We start from the raw sequence: 13,200 nt of genomic DNA on the forward strand, positions 1-13,200 counted from the left end.
TTTTTTTTTTTTGGAAATAATATATATAAAACCGAATAAAGTTACCATATGTAAATAACTTACCAACAATAAAACTTTAATATAAAAATTATGCTTTAAATTAACCGTATATAAAATTGGTTTATATGGCAGCATTCATACATTAGAACTTTAATATAAATATTATTCTTCTTTTTTATTAATAATAGAAACGGGTTAAGAACATTATTAGAGTTAAAAATAATGGATATAAAACATAAAACAATAAAGTATGGTAACCATATATATAAGAAAAATAAGTATAATTAACAACAATTAGCAAAAATAAAATTGTTTTCCGAAATAAACAACTAAACCACGAAACAATCACGTTCATATAAATTAACCACAATAGTCAAATCATTGTCAAAATTCGAAAAAAAACCCAACAAAAATATCCAAATAATGAAAACAAAACACACGATGATATCAAATGTTTGAATTATAGATTACTAAGCTTCTTTCTTTGGAATCAGAAGAACTTCATCGACACCACTGTCTTTACGCATCTTTGATGAAGACTGGGAAGAAACAGCATCCACGTCATACATGGTATCCAAATTGCGCTTCAAGTCACGTTCGCTGTTCGTATCCAAGTCAGCATCTTTCTGATCAAACGATGTTGTAAAGCCAACTTTAAAAACATTCGAGCAAGGGGTTACATCGTCTCCCGTTTGGGATATGGAATCCTATAAAAAGAAAATAAATAAATAAATAGGGATGAGTTAAAAATATTCATTTATTTAACAGATAATGATTAAAAATTAAATGAAACATAAGGTATAGTATAGTAAACCTTAACAGGCAAATCTTCATTACGATTTGAATCAGATGGTTCGACATTGAAGGCTTCGTCATCAATAGGCTGAATTTGTAAAAAAAATAAAAATAAAGAAACAAAAATGATAATAATTAATAGACAAAAATTATTGACAACTTGTAATAATAGTACAAAGGTGAATTGGAAAAAATATACCTGAATAGTGTCAAAATGTTTATCAAGCTCCGATAAAACGACCGGGTTATTAGTCATCTTGGAGACTGAGTAGCCATCAGACTTTTTGCTAATGTTAAAAGAAGAAACAACAATCTTGAACGCAAACTTCATATTGAGTAAAGAACTTAGCTCATTTGGAAAGCTTCCTTCGTTTGCTAACTGTTGAAAAAAAAATATACTTTACTGTTGTATACTAACGAAAAAATATGATAAAAAGGAATTATTTAGTACTTACTTCAATGTTGTTGTCTAAAAGCTGATTAGCATTAACCTTCAAAAGCTTTGTCACCTCACGCTCAAACAATGTCAGACTAACAATACCAGTACAATCTTGCACACGTATATAAAGCCTAATTCTGCAAAATATATTAAAGATATTTACTTATCTTGACAAAAAAAAAACTTAACATGAATAAGATTTACCTTGGAACTGATGAAACGTTCTTTGTATTACAAACATCAGTCTTGCATTCCAAGACAGTGACCTCTTCAACACCATCAGTACCATCCTGCTTCTGTTTAACAACAGTAGTTGTTGAAACCTTTTTGTTGCAGGTTGTGCACGCGTTGTAAAACCACTCATTGTTCGATGCAAAACTCTTGATAGTCCCAACAATGACAACAAACCTCGTCTGTGTTTAAGATATAGATAATGTATAACAAAATAGATAAAGGAAAACATATTAAAGCTATTTATATCCGTGTTACCGTATCTATTGAGTTTAACGACCCAATGGGATAAAAAGTCAAGTCAGATAGGAACTCTTCAGTGACAGTCTTCACAACAGGAGAACTTAAGCCAGAATAACTGGAAGAAATCTCGGGAGAAAGTTTCTCGATAAATCTAATAAAAAATGTTAAAATAATTATTTAGAACATTATTGAAAGTAATACATATTCAAAGTAAAACTATAAAAAAATGTAATACGATTACAAACCTTTTCTTGAAATCCAAAATCTCTTTCACCTCAGAGTTTATCAAGACTCGAGTTACATTATACAAATTTGAGACATACAAATTACCTGTTTAATTATAACAACATAAAAATAAAAGTCCAAGTTGTATAAAAACCAATATGTAGTTTAATGAAAAGTCAGAGTGTAGGTATAGAATATACCTCTCAAAATCTGTACTTCCCAAACTGAACAACAACCACAACATTCTTTTCATCCTTATTGTTTTTCTCAAAATCCAAAATCTGATCAGCATAACAACCCCATAACGTGACGTAAATCTGATGGTGTCTAAAAAACAAAAAGTAAAGAATTAACTTGATAGTTGTAAAATATATAAAAAACGGGAGAAATATATAAGTAATATAAGGTATATGTATATATATATATATATATATATATATATATATATATATAAGGATATACTGCAAATCTTCCAAAATAAAGGTTGTCTTCTTCTCGTCTTTGCCGTTATTATTATCACTCTTATCATCTAACGGAAGACACTTGACCACAAAATCGATAACATCTAAACATCATAGAATAATGAAATTAATATTACATAACATATATAATATTAAATTTATTAAAAATTAAGAAAAATTAAAAATAATTTACCAATAGGGCTTTTGAAAGACTTGCTATCATCTAGAGGGTCATCCACAATAGAATCAAATGGAGAAAAGTCAAATCCCCATTCAGCACCAACAGGCTCATTGCATTCTTGGACAGTAGTGTTGGCATTTAGATTGATCTTGAACGAACTATGAACATATTTGACTTTTTGACGATTTTCACCCATCGAAGGGTTACGAATGGTTAAACATTGATTTTCTTTCAGCAAATGTTCATAACCAGTAGTGTTTTTCTGTAAAACAAAGGCCTGCATTTTCGTACCCTGAAAAAAAAAGTTTTATAATTAATTATAAACTGAAACTAATTATTTTTTTATTCAAACAAAAGTATGAATTGGTCTAAAAAAAACCTCCTGGTCCATGAATATCATGTCGTAGCAATAAATCTTTCTAGGATTATTGAACGTAGGTCTTGTCCATAGCCTGACTATGTGGATTCTGATAGTGTAATCATCAACATTAAGATCAACATTATTCAGAAGTGTGACAGCAGCCTGTTCCATCTCTAAAATTAATATAAAACAGTTAAAATATGTTAGTTGATGATCATATAGAACAATCTTTGAAGAAAAGAACATGAAAAACATCCTATGTATGCTGATGACTAAAATAAGTTAACAATAACTATATGAAAGACATTGCAAATTCAAAACTCATACCAAAAGATATGTATATCGAAAGAGACAACTTCAGTAGTTGTGATGTGTATGAATAATAACAAATGAAACTTATTTATACAATAAAATGGTCACTTAATTATGATAGCAATATTATTTATTTTAATTATAATTGACAACCTTTACTAAAATAAAAAAAAAATACATTTATCTAAATTATTATGATTCATCAGTTTCCATAATTATCTACATGAAATTGAAAAGGAAGGAATTTTTATGATTAATAACTTTCAAAGTAAAAAGTTTCGAATTTGCAACCTATTAAGAGAAAGTTGACTTTCTATAGTTAAAAAGAATATAAATACTTTATTTCTGCTAAATGTTAAATGTTATATAAAAAGTTTATAATGTAACAGGTACAAACTAAAATGCAAGGTTTACAAATGAAAAACATACAATATTCTACAATCTAGAAATAACAACACTATAATCTATGTGCAGAAAGTAAGTTGATAAAATCACGAATAGGATCGTGATTATTTTAAATCATGTTAAATGGTTAAAATAATAAGGTATTCTATCAATATCAATCATTTATAAATATGATTGACTTTAATGTTTAAAATTTTAATTTTTCATATTTTTTAAAAACCATAAAAATATAATATACATTAAATTATCACGATGACAAAATATACATCAATGTTATTATAACAGCTTGAACCGTGAGTTATATAAACACTATATTATTTGTAAACATTAATCAGTTAATATTGGAATATATCAGTTTCTTTTATCCTTATAAGTAGTTTGTATATTGTTTTACATATATCATTCATGTAGTGGGAATAAAAAATAGTAATAACATAGATTCAACTTTAAAGACATGGCATATAGTGATTAACATAACAGTTAAGATATGAAAAATAAAAAAAAACCTTGAAATTGAAAACCAAAACCAATGTTAAAACCAAAAAAATGGAAAAGGCAAAAAACATGCCGTAATTGTCATATAACTAATTACTACGCTTAACGTAAGGTACAACCCTCTCAACACTCAAAACCTGCTCATTTTCATCAAAAGAATAGTGAACCTGGTCACGGACCTTAATTCGAGCGGCTTTCATGAACTTCTTCCAACAGGTTAAAGCGTATCGATAACCACGACCGTTGGTTCTTTTTTCACGTCTTGTACCGTTGGTAATTTGCAGTGGAGGATCCATATGCAAAAATCTTATGTTCAAATCCTTTAAACCTTTGTGAAGTTTAGCCTTGCGTGAAACAGGATCAGGGAGTCTCTGCATTGTTGTAAAAATATAATTAGTAATAGATATGAATGTTTATAAAGTAAAATAAAATGAGAAAACTTGTTTTTAAACAGTTTGTAAAAGTATATTCAAACTTACAAAATAATCTTCACCAGCCATACGAACAAACCGAGTAACACAACCATCTATGTGTTCATCAGGTTCGTTTTCAGCATCTAAGGGTGCAACTTCAGCCTGCAAATTAATAAATATAACTTGTAATCAATTAGCATATATATAAAATGTATAAATAACTATCAATATGTAATTTACCTCATCAGCATCTAAATCAGGATAATTGATTTCAACACCGTTTTTTCCAAAAACTTTTAAATAGAAAAAATGACCAAAACCTTTAGTAAATAACAATAAACAACCAACCTCCAACTGAAACAGACTAACAATTACGTCCATACCAACGGTAAAACCGACTTTACCGTCATATGTTACAATGGAAACGTTAAATGTTTTGTTGTCTATCATTACAGTAGAGGTTACATCATTTGAGGAATAATCGTAACTTTTGGGCAAAGTACTTTGAGGGATGTCCTGTAGGATAATACAAAAGAAAAGAAAAAAAGGTTACTATTAATATAAATAAAGTAATAATTCTATACAATAGGAAAATAATATATGAGTTTATCTTACATAAAAATTACATGACGGAGAGAGCATATATGTCCAGGAAGAGCCACGACTAACCCCATCAACGAAACTTGTTAATTTAAAAGTAGTAGGATCTAGTGGATTAAAAACTACCAAACATCCTTTGGTTAGTCCCAAGTGTACTACAACATTGGACCAACCATGAAAAAAAAATATCTTCCCTTTAGAAGCGCTTAAAAAAACATTAAAGACACAGCCATCTTCAGTGTGTATCGTAACATTAGTAGGGCCTTTGTCAACACCCCATAGTTTAGACGCAGCGTCATCTGGAATGGCCTAATATAATAATAGAATGGAAAAAACGAATTATAATTATACTCTAAAGATTTAAACAAAACAATTATAGTAAACTTTATTAAATAATAAGAAAAAAAGAAAACCAAAAACTCAATATAAAATTATTCACTTACCATAATAAGTTGGTCTGCTCGATTCATTTCCCTACAGAACCAGGGTGCTCTGTAACTGAATTAGAAAATACAATAAAAATGTTAATAAAGTAAAACATGTTTAGGTTATTGATACAAAATAATTAAAATGAATACAAAATACCTTGATGAACTATCACCCATAGTAAATACCTAAAATACAGTTTACATAAACAAACGACATCAGATAAATCATTATGCATTCAACGTAGTTACAAACAAAATAACCAAATTATGCAATCAAACAGAAATTTCTGTAAACAACTATCTATCATAAACATAATGTGCAAAGAAATATGACAACTAATTATAAAATCATATTATGATATCATAAAAAATAAACTGATTACACATTACAATCAGTTGAATCAGTAGTTCTATAACACAAAAAATAAGGAAAATATCAAGTTGAAAAAACCTATAAACTGATTAATTCAAAAAAAAAGCATTCAAATCTATATCACATAAAAATCCGATATACGTTTTTTTTACAAATTACATATATAATACAAATAAACATGATAAATAAAATATATTCATTCGAAAACAAATTCTTAAAACCCCAAAATCAATTGATTTTTATATCCAAAATCGGATATAAACTGTTGAATCACAATCACAGAATTATTAGCAATTACAAATCAAATAATATTAATATACAAAAGTTAAAATTATAGAAATTAAAGTTATTCAGCATCCAAATCGGGAATAGGGTTTCATACAAAGTTGATTGAATGAAAAAACAATATAAATTAAAATAATTCAGCATCCTGCATCGGGTTTAGGGTTTTGCATAAACATCTTATTTGTATAGAAAAACATAAATTAAAACCCCAAAATCAACAAATTTTTCAATGACAATCATATTTAGGGTTTATTCAACATAAACATAAGTTTAAGAAATTAAAGAAACGAAAAAACACATGATAATGATTAAAGAAGAAATCTAACATAAACAACTTACGGATTTGTATATATATTTCAGAATCTCTGAATCGCCGAAAAAAGAAAACGTATGCGTCGATGAAGAACCAGAAGACTCGAATCCAAAGAATATATGTAGATCCAGCGATTTTCATTGTTATATAAGGAAACCAAATGTATTTTGGGAAGATGATTGGAGCGAAGATGAAGAGATTTTTTTGTGAAACGGTGGTGAATTAATTAGGTTAGAGAAAGAAGAAGGAAAAGAAAAGAAAACTGAGGGATGTGGTTTTGACGGTCATTAGAAGAACATATGGATTAGTCAATTGCCAAGTGGCAAGTAATAGGTTAAAACTATGACAAATGACTTAAAATTATTTTATTTTATTAGAAGTAGTAGATGTATTTTACGTGGGCCATCATGCATCACCCATTGTGCCCACTAGCCACAAGCCACAAGCCAGCCAATAGTAACGGATCGGACTCAATCTCAAACTCGGATCCGTATCCGGATCCATCTTTTGAGCTGCCTTAATAATCGCCGCCATCGTTCTCTCGTCAACGGAACACAAAATCCCCATCTCCCGAGCCCTAATTTTCCTGAAAAAAAAAAAAAACACATTTCCATCTTTTTCTTCAATTTCTTCAATCAAATCTCTCAAATTCATCACCAACACCATCAAACCTTCAATAACAAAACCTCAATTTCATTTCCATTCCCCCAATCCCCAATTTTATTGCCAAATTAGGTATAGATTCAAGAGAATCTTGTCTAATCGTATACGCATAGATCGGAAAGATTATTCGGAAATTGTGAGCGGATATCAGATTCAGGATAATTGTTTGTTGATTGAAAATGGCGTTACCGGTGAAATATTATGTGTTGTGGATGTTTATTATGTTGCTGCTTACGTCATTCGTCTCCTCATCGACGTCATGTTCTCGATTGAAGCCGTTTGTTTATGATCTGCAGCTTCAATGCCCTACGACGGTTATGTATACGTGGCCAATCGAGGTGCGTTGATCTTGATTATGCGTTTGGTGTTTGTGAATTTGTTGTTTGATTATTTTGATTTGATTGTAGATGATATGTGTTCTTTTTGTGGTGGTTGATTATGCCTATGTTGTGTATGTTATGTTAAAAATATGATGTATATGTGATTTTGTATAGTTGATTGGTTATGAAGAAAATAACTTGTTTGGAAAAGTTTCCAGTGTTTATATTTGTTTGATGCCATTAGATGAGGGATAAGAAGGGTTGTTGAGTTATCGGGCTTTAAAAATAAGATTAGAAATGAGATCTTTAGGGAAATATTGGGGGTGGCTAGTATATCGGATAAGATTAGAGAGGGGAGGTTGAGATGGTGTGAGCTCGTTAGGAGGAGACAGGTGACAACCACGGTTAGGGTTAGAATCGTGGAAACTCTTTGGAGGGGGGAGTATAGGGAGACCGAAACCAACTTGGGAGGACGCATTAGGCAGGATTTGTTACACTTGCATTTGTTTGAGGTCATGGTTGAGGATGGGGGGTTCATCGAGAGTAGAGACGTAGAATAAGGTTAAATACTTTTATAGGAGGAGGGTGTGGGTTTGTTATTTATTCTTACCTCACAAGCTTAGTTTCTTAGTGGTTTTAGTGGTCTTTGCATGCCATCGCTTGTTCGTGTCATAGTTGTCAATAGCGATCGCTACGCTTGTTATAGCGAATAGCGTGGTGTATAGGTCCATGCTCGCTATATGGTCTGTAGCGATAGATGGCGGCCTTTATTTTTTTTTTTGTGTGTTTTTTAACATAAATAGCAATTAATATAGCTATAAAATAGCTGGATTTTAGGTTTTTGTTAAATATACATGTAAATAGCGTATATACCAGGGCATTTTGATATAACATACGTATGAAATATTTTAAATTTTTTTCTAGTGTATCGCTATTTATAAAATAGCGCCCGCTATTTATCGCTATTCGCTATGTAGCATATAGGTACTTTATCACTATTTGTTGCTATTCGCCATTAACAACTATGGTTCGTGTGTTTATACTTTATATGATGAGGTATTTGTCAATATTACACGTTTTCGCAGTAGTCCTGTTACTGTTGGCTAGCTATTTTTGGTTTTGTAGAGCTTTTGTTAGCTATGTACATCTTTTTATTTGTTTATTTGACTTCTTATGAGTTCGGAGCTGGGGGTCTCACTTGAAGCAGCCTCTCTATCCCTTCGGTTAGAGGTAAAGGCTTGCATACATCCCACCCTCCCTAGACCCCATCAATAGCTTTTTGTTATGGGTGGGATTCTACCAGATATGCTATTGTTGTTGTTGTTAGGTCTAAAATACATGTACGCTTGACATAGAAGTATAGAAATGTAGAAGAAATACTGTCAACTGATAAATAAGGAATCAATGTAGGATATTCTTTAACAAGAAACTAATTGTGGTAAACACGGATACTTTATTTGAATCCTAGGCAAATTAAATGCAATCATCACCACACAAGGCAGGTTTGCAGCCCTCGTATTTCACGTGAGACACACGTGTAAAAGAAACGCACATTTTTTTAGAGTAAAATACAAGTTTTGTCCTTTATGTTTACACCAAATTACAGGCGCTGTCCTTTAGCGCAAAAGTTTACGAGTTTTGTACTTAACGTTTCAAAATCCTGCACGTTATGTCCTTTAGGTCAAACCCAGTTAGATTTTTTGGTTAAATCTGGTCATGTGCCTTGCACATGAGGGTATCGTTGTCATTTCACCTTCTCAAGGGCTATTGTGTAAAGAACTTTTATTGAGGGACTATTTCTGTAACAAACTAAAAAACAAAAGGGTTATATAATCCCATCTCACACATCTCTGAAACATAATTCATAACATGGGCCGGTCCAGCAAGAGTTAGGGTTTATGTAAACTTGTATTTAAACCATCAGGTTCCCAATTCTCTCTCTCAATCCCCAATTTTGTGCTAATTCAAAGTTTTTCTGATCTATCTTTCAAAACATTCGATTTCAATGTTTAAATATTTGAATCTTACCTCTGTTTCATCAATCTGTTGTTTTGTTCTTGAAATTTCGTTAAAAGCAGGGGCGATGATGATAAAAACATTTCTCGATTCTGATCAAAAAACAATTGGAATTTGATATTGGGTTAGTTAAAACATCCAATTTCTTCTTACCAACTGTAACTTGATGACCGAATTTGTGCGTGTCTGAGCCTCTCGTATTCGATACTTGTTTATAACAATTCAGTGGCGATTGAATCTTTGCTTGCAAATGTGTAGGTTTTGCGATGATAAGAACATAAATTCCTCGTTCTGAATGCTGAATTTGGGCTTGGTTGGTTGTGTACACTAATTGGATTTGAGCAAAATCTATATTTTGACTGTTTGTGGTCTAACATGATGACTTTTACATATCGAAAATACCGGTGATGTGTGCAGAGGTTGAGACAGGGATTATATAACCCTTTTATTTTTTAGTTTGTTACAGAAATAGTTCCTCAATAAAAGTTTTTTACACAATAGCCCTTGAGAAGGTGAAATGACAACAATACTCTCATGTGCAAGGCACATGACCAGATTTAACCAAAAAATCTAACTGAGTTTGGCCTAAAGGACATAACGTGCAGGATTTTGAAACGTTAAGGACAAAACTCGTAAGCTTTTGCGCTAAAGGACAACGCCTGTAATTTGGTGTAAACATAAAGGACAAAACTTGTAATTTACTCTTTTTTTAGCTCAAGAGTCTTAGATATTATTGTCATTCATAATAAGCTCCGTTATGCACAATTTCCCCCCTATAAAGGACAAATCAAAATTTATATTTTGAAACTCAAATTAGGAATGTAAAAATAAACCCTGCAATGTATTTTTCTAACATAGGGGCATTATTGCTAGACATTCTTTTTTTGTATGTTATGCATTAAGAACCAAATAAATCGTTAGAAAGTTATGGAACTTAAAACATTTTATAAACGTTATTAAAACCTCAATGTATGTTTTATCTGCAGATGAATGGGGAGTCTCTTGACAAGATTTTGAGCTCCAATCAAGTGAACACATATGTAGCCATAATGTTCTATGCTTCTTGGTGCCCATTTTCAAGAAACTTGCAACCCAAGTTTGATGCCCTCAGTTCAATGTTTCCACAAATTAAGCATGTGATGGTTGAACAATCTTCGGTACAACCAATGTAAGTTTTTGCATTATATCACCTTCTATTTAACAACTTATGTTCTTATTTAGACAATCGGACCTATTTACCTTAACTTTGTAAATTATGATATATGTAGTACTTTCTCAAAACACGGAGTTCATAGTGTTCCTTCGGTTTTGTTAGTCAACCGAACAACCAGAATGCGGTTTCATGGCCCAAAGGATCTACACGCGTTTGTGCACTTTTATCAAAAAGCTACCGGTACGTTTCTTGGGTAGAGTTTTGCTCAAATCTGACATTTTAGAGTAAAATGCCAAAATCGTCCCTGAGGTTTGGGCACTTTTGCCTGTTTCATCCAAAATTAGATTTTTTTTTGTAACTGAATCCCTGACATTTCATTTTTGTTGTCATTTCCATCTGAATCACTAACTCAGTTAAAATGTATTGTTAACTCATGAACGATTTTGTAAATGTGTGTATAACTGTATATGTGTGTGTATATATTATATTTATAATTTTTTATATGTTTTCTATTTAAAGATTGAAATAAAATTTAAAAAAATAAAAAAACAAAAGAATAAATGGGTAAATTGCCAAAATCGTCCCTAAGGTTTGGGAATTGCCAAAATCGTCCATGAGTTAACAATACATTTTAACTGAGTTAGTGATTTAGATGGAAATGACAACAAAAATGAAACGTTAGGGGTTCAGTTACAAAAAATTCTTATTTTGGATGAAACATGCAAAAGTGCCCAAACTTCAGGGACGATTTTAGCATTTTACTCGACATTTTATATTCTTTTTAGATAATGTTTTTCTGATGTTTTTGGCATTTTGCAGGACTTGAGCCAGTAATGGACTTGGCCAAAGATCCAATCATCTTTTCCGAAAACAAATCAACAATTCCCGAATCACACAACAAAGCCCAACTGAAGAACATAATCTCAAACGAACCGTATCTCATCTTCTCCATGTTCTTTCTCTTCACAAAGACGCTTTTATACCTATATCCAAACATGGTATCAAACATCGTTGCGCTCTGGCTTGCAAACATTCCTCATTTGAATCTTTCAATCTTTGGTGAGTCAAGACAACATTTGGCTCGCGTTCTTCAGTTGGTCGATTTCAAAAGGGTGTTCAGCAAACTTAAGCTTGTTAGAAGCGCCCGTGCATGGACTTCATCGTTGGCATCGTTCTCGTTTTGTAAGGCGTCTTCCTTTAGAGCCTCACAAGGATGAAAGTTGTAAACTTTCATGGCGGAACTTCTGAAATGTGCGAATCGATCCCTTTTTGGAATTGTGGTTTAGGGTAGGACTGTTTGTAAATTTGAGAACCAAGTTTGATGTGTTTTGTGTATATTATGTATTAGTGAGCAATGGTCCAAAACTGATTAGGTTTCGGGTAATGCAGTTTGGTCTCACATGTACCGTTTTGAATAATTACCCAATGTTTTTGGGATGTTTGTTTATAACATACTCTTACTATTAAAAATAGGAATTGTATAAGAACCCAATGTTTTTGGAATGTTTGTTTATAACATACTCTTACTATTAAAATAGGAATTGTATAAGATATTGCAAAACAAATCTGCTTGTGGTTGAATCTAGGGATGTTCATGGTTTGGTTTAGCGAGTCTGCTAACACACCCTTTAATCATACTTTTGAATTTACACTTTTTTTTGTTAATCATACTTTTAGCTTACACTTTTTTGTTTGCTATGTGACTAAAAAACTGTGTAATGGGTGTTACCCAATGACACATCGCCATAGAAGGGCGCCAAGGGTGAGGGTATTGCCTTGCCAATGCCGGTGAATGTAGAAAGTGACCCTTGGGGGTGATGAATGGTAGTGGTTTCGAGGAAGGAGGCGTCAAACAACCATTACACACTTTTAAAAAGGTTAGTGAGAGCTTGCTATCTAGGGCTATTCAAATCGCTCGCCGCTCGTCGTTCGCTCGACGCTCGTTCGGAAATTGCTCGGAAAATGCTCGTTCGATTTGACGCTCAGTTGTAAACGAGCCGCTCTGCTCGGTTCGGTTTGTAAACAAGCCAAGCATGAGCAAAGGTCCGCTCAGCTCGGCTCGGCTCGAATTATTATGTTAATTAGTATATATATACATATATATACACATACATCTATAAACATGTATATACACACACACATATATATACACAAATATAAATTATACATATATATATACACACAATTACACATACATATATACTTCAATATAAATTAGATTTATAGTTTTATATGTACCAATCCATTAGATTTTGATCAACTATATACAAATTTACAATTATATCTATACGTACTAGCCCAACCACGCCAATAAAAAATTAAAATCAAAACTAAACGTAATTGTTCGTGCAATATGATCATCCACTCGCCTCAATGTTTCATGTCTTTACCCTAAGTCGATCGTCTCCTGCTCTCAACGTAATTGTTCGTGCAATATGATTATCGACTCGTCAGCCACAACATTGTTATTCATAAGAAAAATATTATG

The 13,200-nt window shown here is 31.8% G+C and overlaps 3 protein-coding genes and 2 non-coding genes across 5 annotated transcripts; 3 read left to right on the forward strand and 2 right to left on the reverse strand.

Annotated features, from left to right (window-relative positions):
* Positions 1–470: 470 nt before the first annotated feature.
* LOC118479309 lies at positions 471–4,648 on the reverse strand. The gene is made up of 12 exons (XM_035989077.1): positions 4,628–4,648; positions 4,286–4,519; positions 2,955–3,098; positions 2,588–2,867; positions 2,396–2,498; positions 2,150–2,260; positions 1,724–1,859; positions 1,439–1,647; positions 1,251–1,371; positions 995–1,174; positions 815–883; positions 471–707 (listed from the first exon to the last, which is right to left on the reverse strand). Exons 1-12 carry the CDS (start codon positions 4,646–4,648, stop codon positions 471–473), a joined length of 1,845 nt encoding a protein of 614 aa, XP_035844970.1.
* Positions 4,235–7,005, reverse strand: LOC110930763. The gene is made up of 6 exons (XM_035974537.1): positions 6,587–7,005; positions 5,747–5,775; positions 5,605–5,659; positions 5,177–5,470; positions 4,628–5,077; positions 4,235–4,519 (listed from the first exon to the last, which is right to left on the reverse strand). Exons 2-5 carry the CDS (start codon positions 5,764–5,766, stop codon positions 4,751–4,753), a joined length of 696 nt encoding a protein of 231 aa, XP_035830430.1. The 5' UTR covers positions 5,767–5,775; positions 6,587–7,005; the 3' UTR covers positions 4,235–4,519; positions 4,628–4,750.
* Positions 7,006–7,111: 106 nt separating this feature from the next.
* LOC110876694 (5'-adenylylsulfate reductase-like 7) lies at positions 7,112–12,215 on the forward strand. Its single transcript, XM_022124860.2, has 4 exons — positions 7,112–7,561; positions 10,546–10,727; positions 10,828–10,952; positions 11,532–12,215. The coding sequence occupies exons 1-4, from the start codon at positions 7,403–7,405 to the stop codon at positions 11,927–11,929; spliced, it is 864 nt and encodes a 287-aa protein (XP_021980552.1). The 5' UTR covers positions 7,112–7,402; the 3' UTR covers positions 11,930–12,215.
* On the forward strand, positions 9,622–9,754 carry LOC118483135. The gene has a single exon (XR_004869648.1). It is a non-coding gene; the product is annotated as a small nucleolar RNA snoR126 (small nucleolar RNA).
* Positions 9,817–9,905, forward strand: LOC118483124. The gene has a single exon (XR_004869623.1). It is a non-coding gene; the product is annotated as a small nucleolar RNA snoR8a (small nucleolar RNA).
* Positions 12,216–13,200: the final 985 nt, after the last annotated feature.

Source organism: Helianthus annuus, chromosome 1 (assembly GCF_002127325.2).
Source record: "Helianthus annuus cultivar XRQ/B chromosome 1, HanXRQr2.0-SUNRISE, whole genome shotgun sequence".
In the NCBI taxonomy this organism is placed as follows: Eukaryota; Viridiplantae; Streptophyta; class Magnoliopsida; order Asterales; family Asteraceae; genus Helianthus; species Helianthus annuus.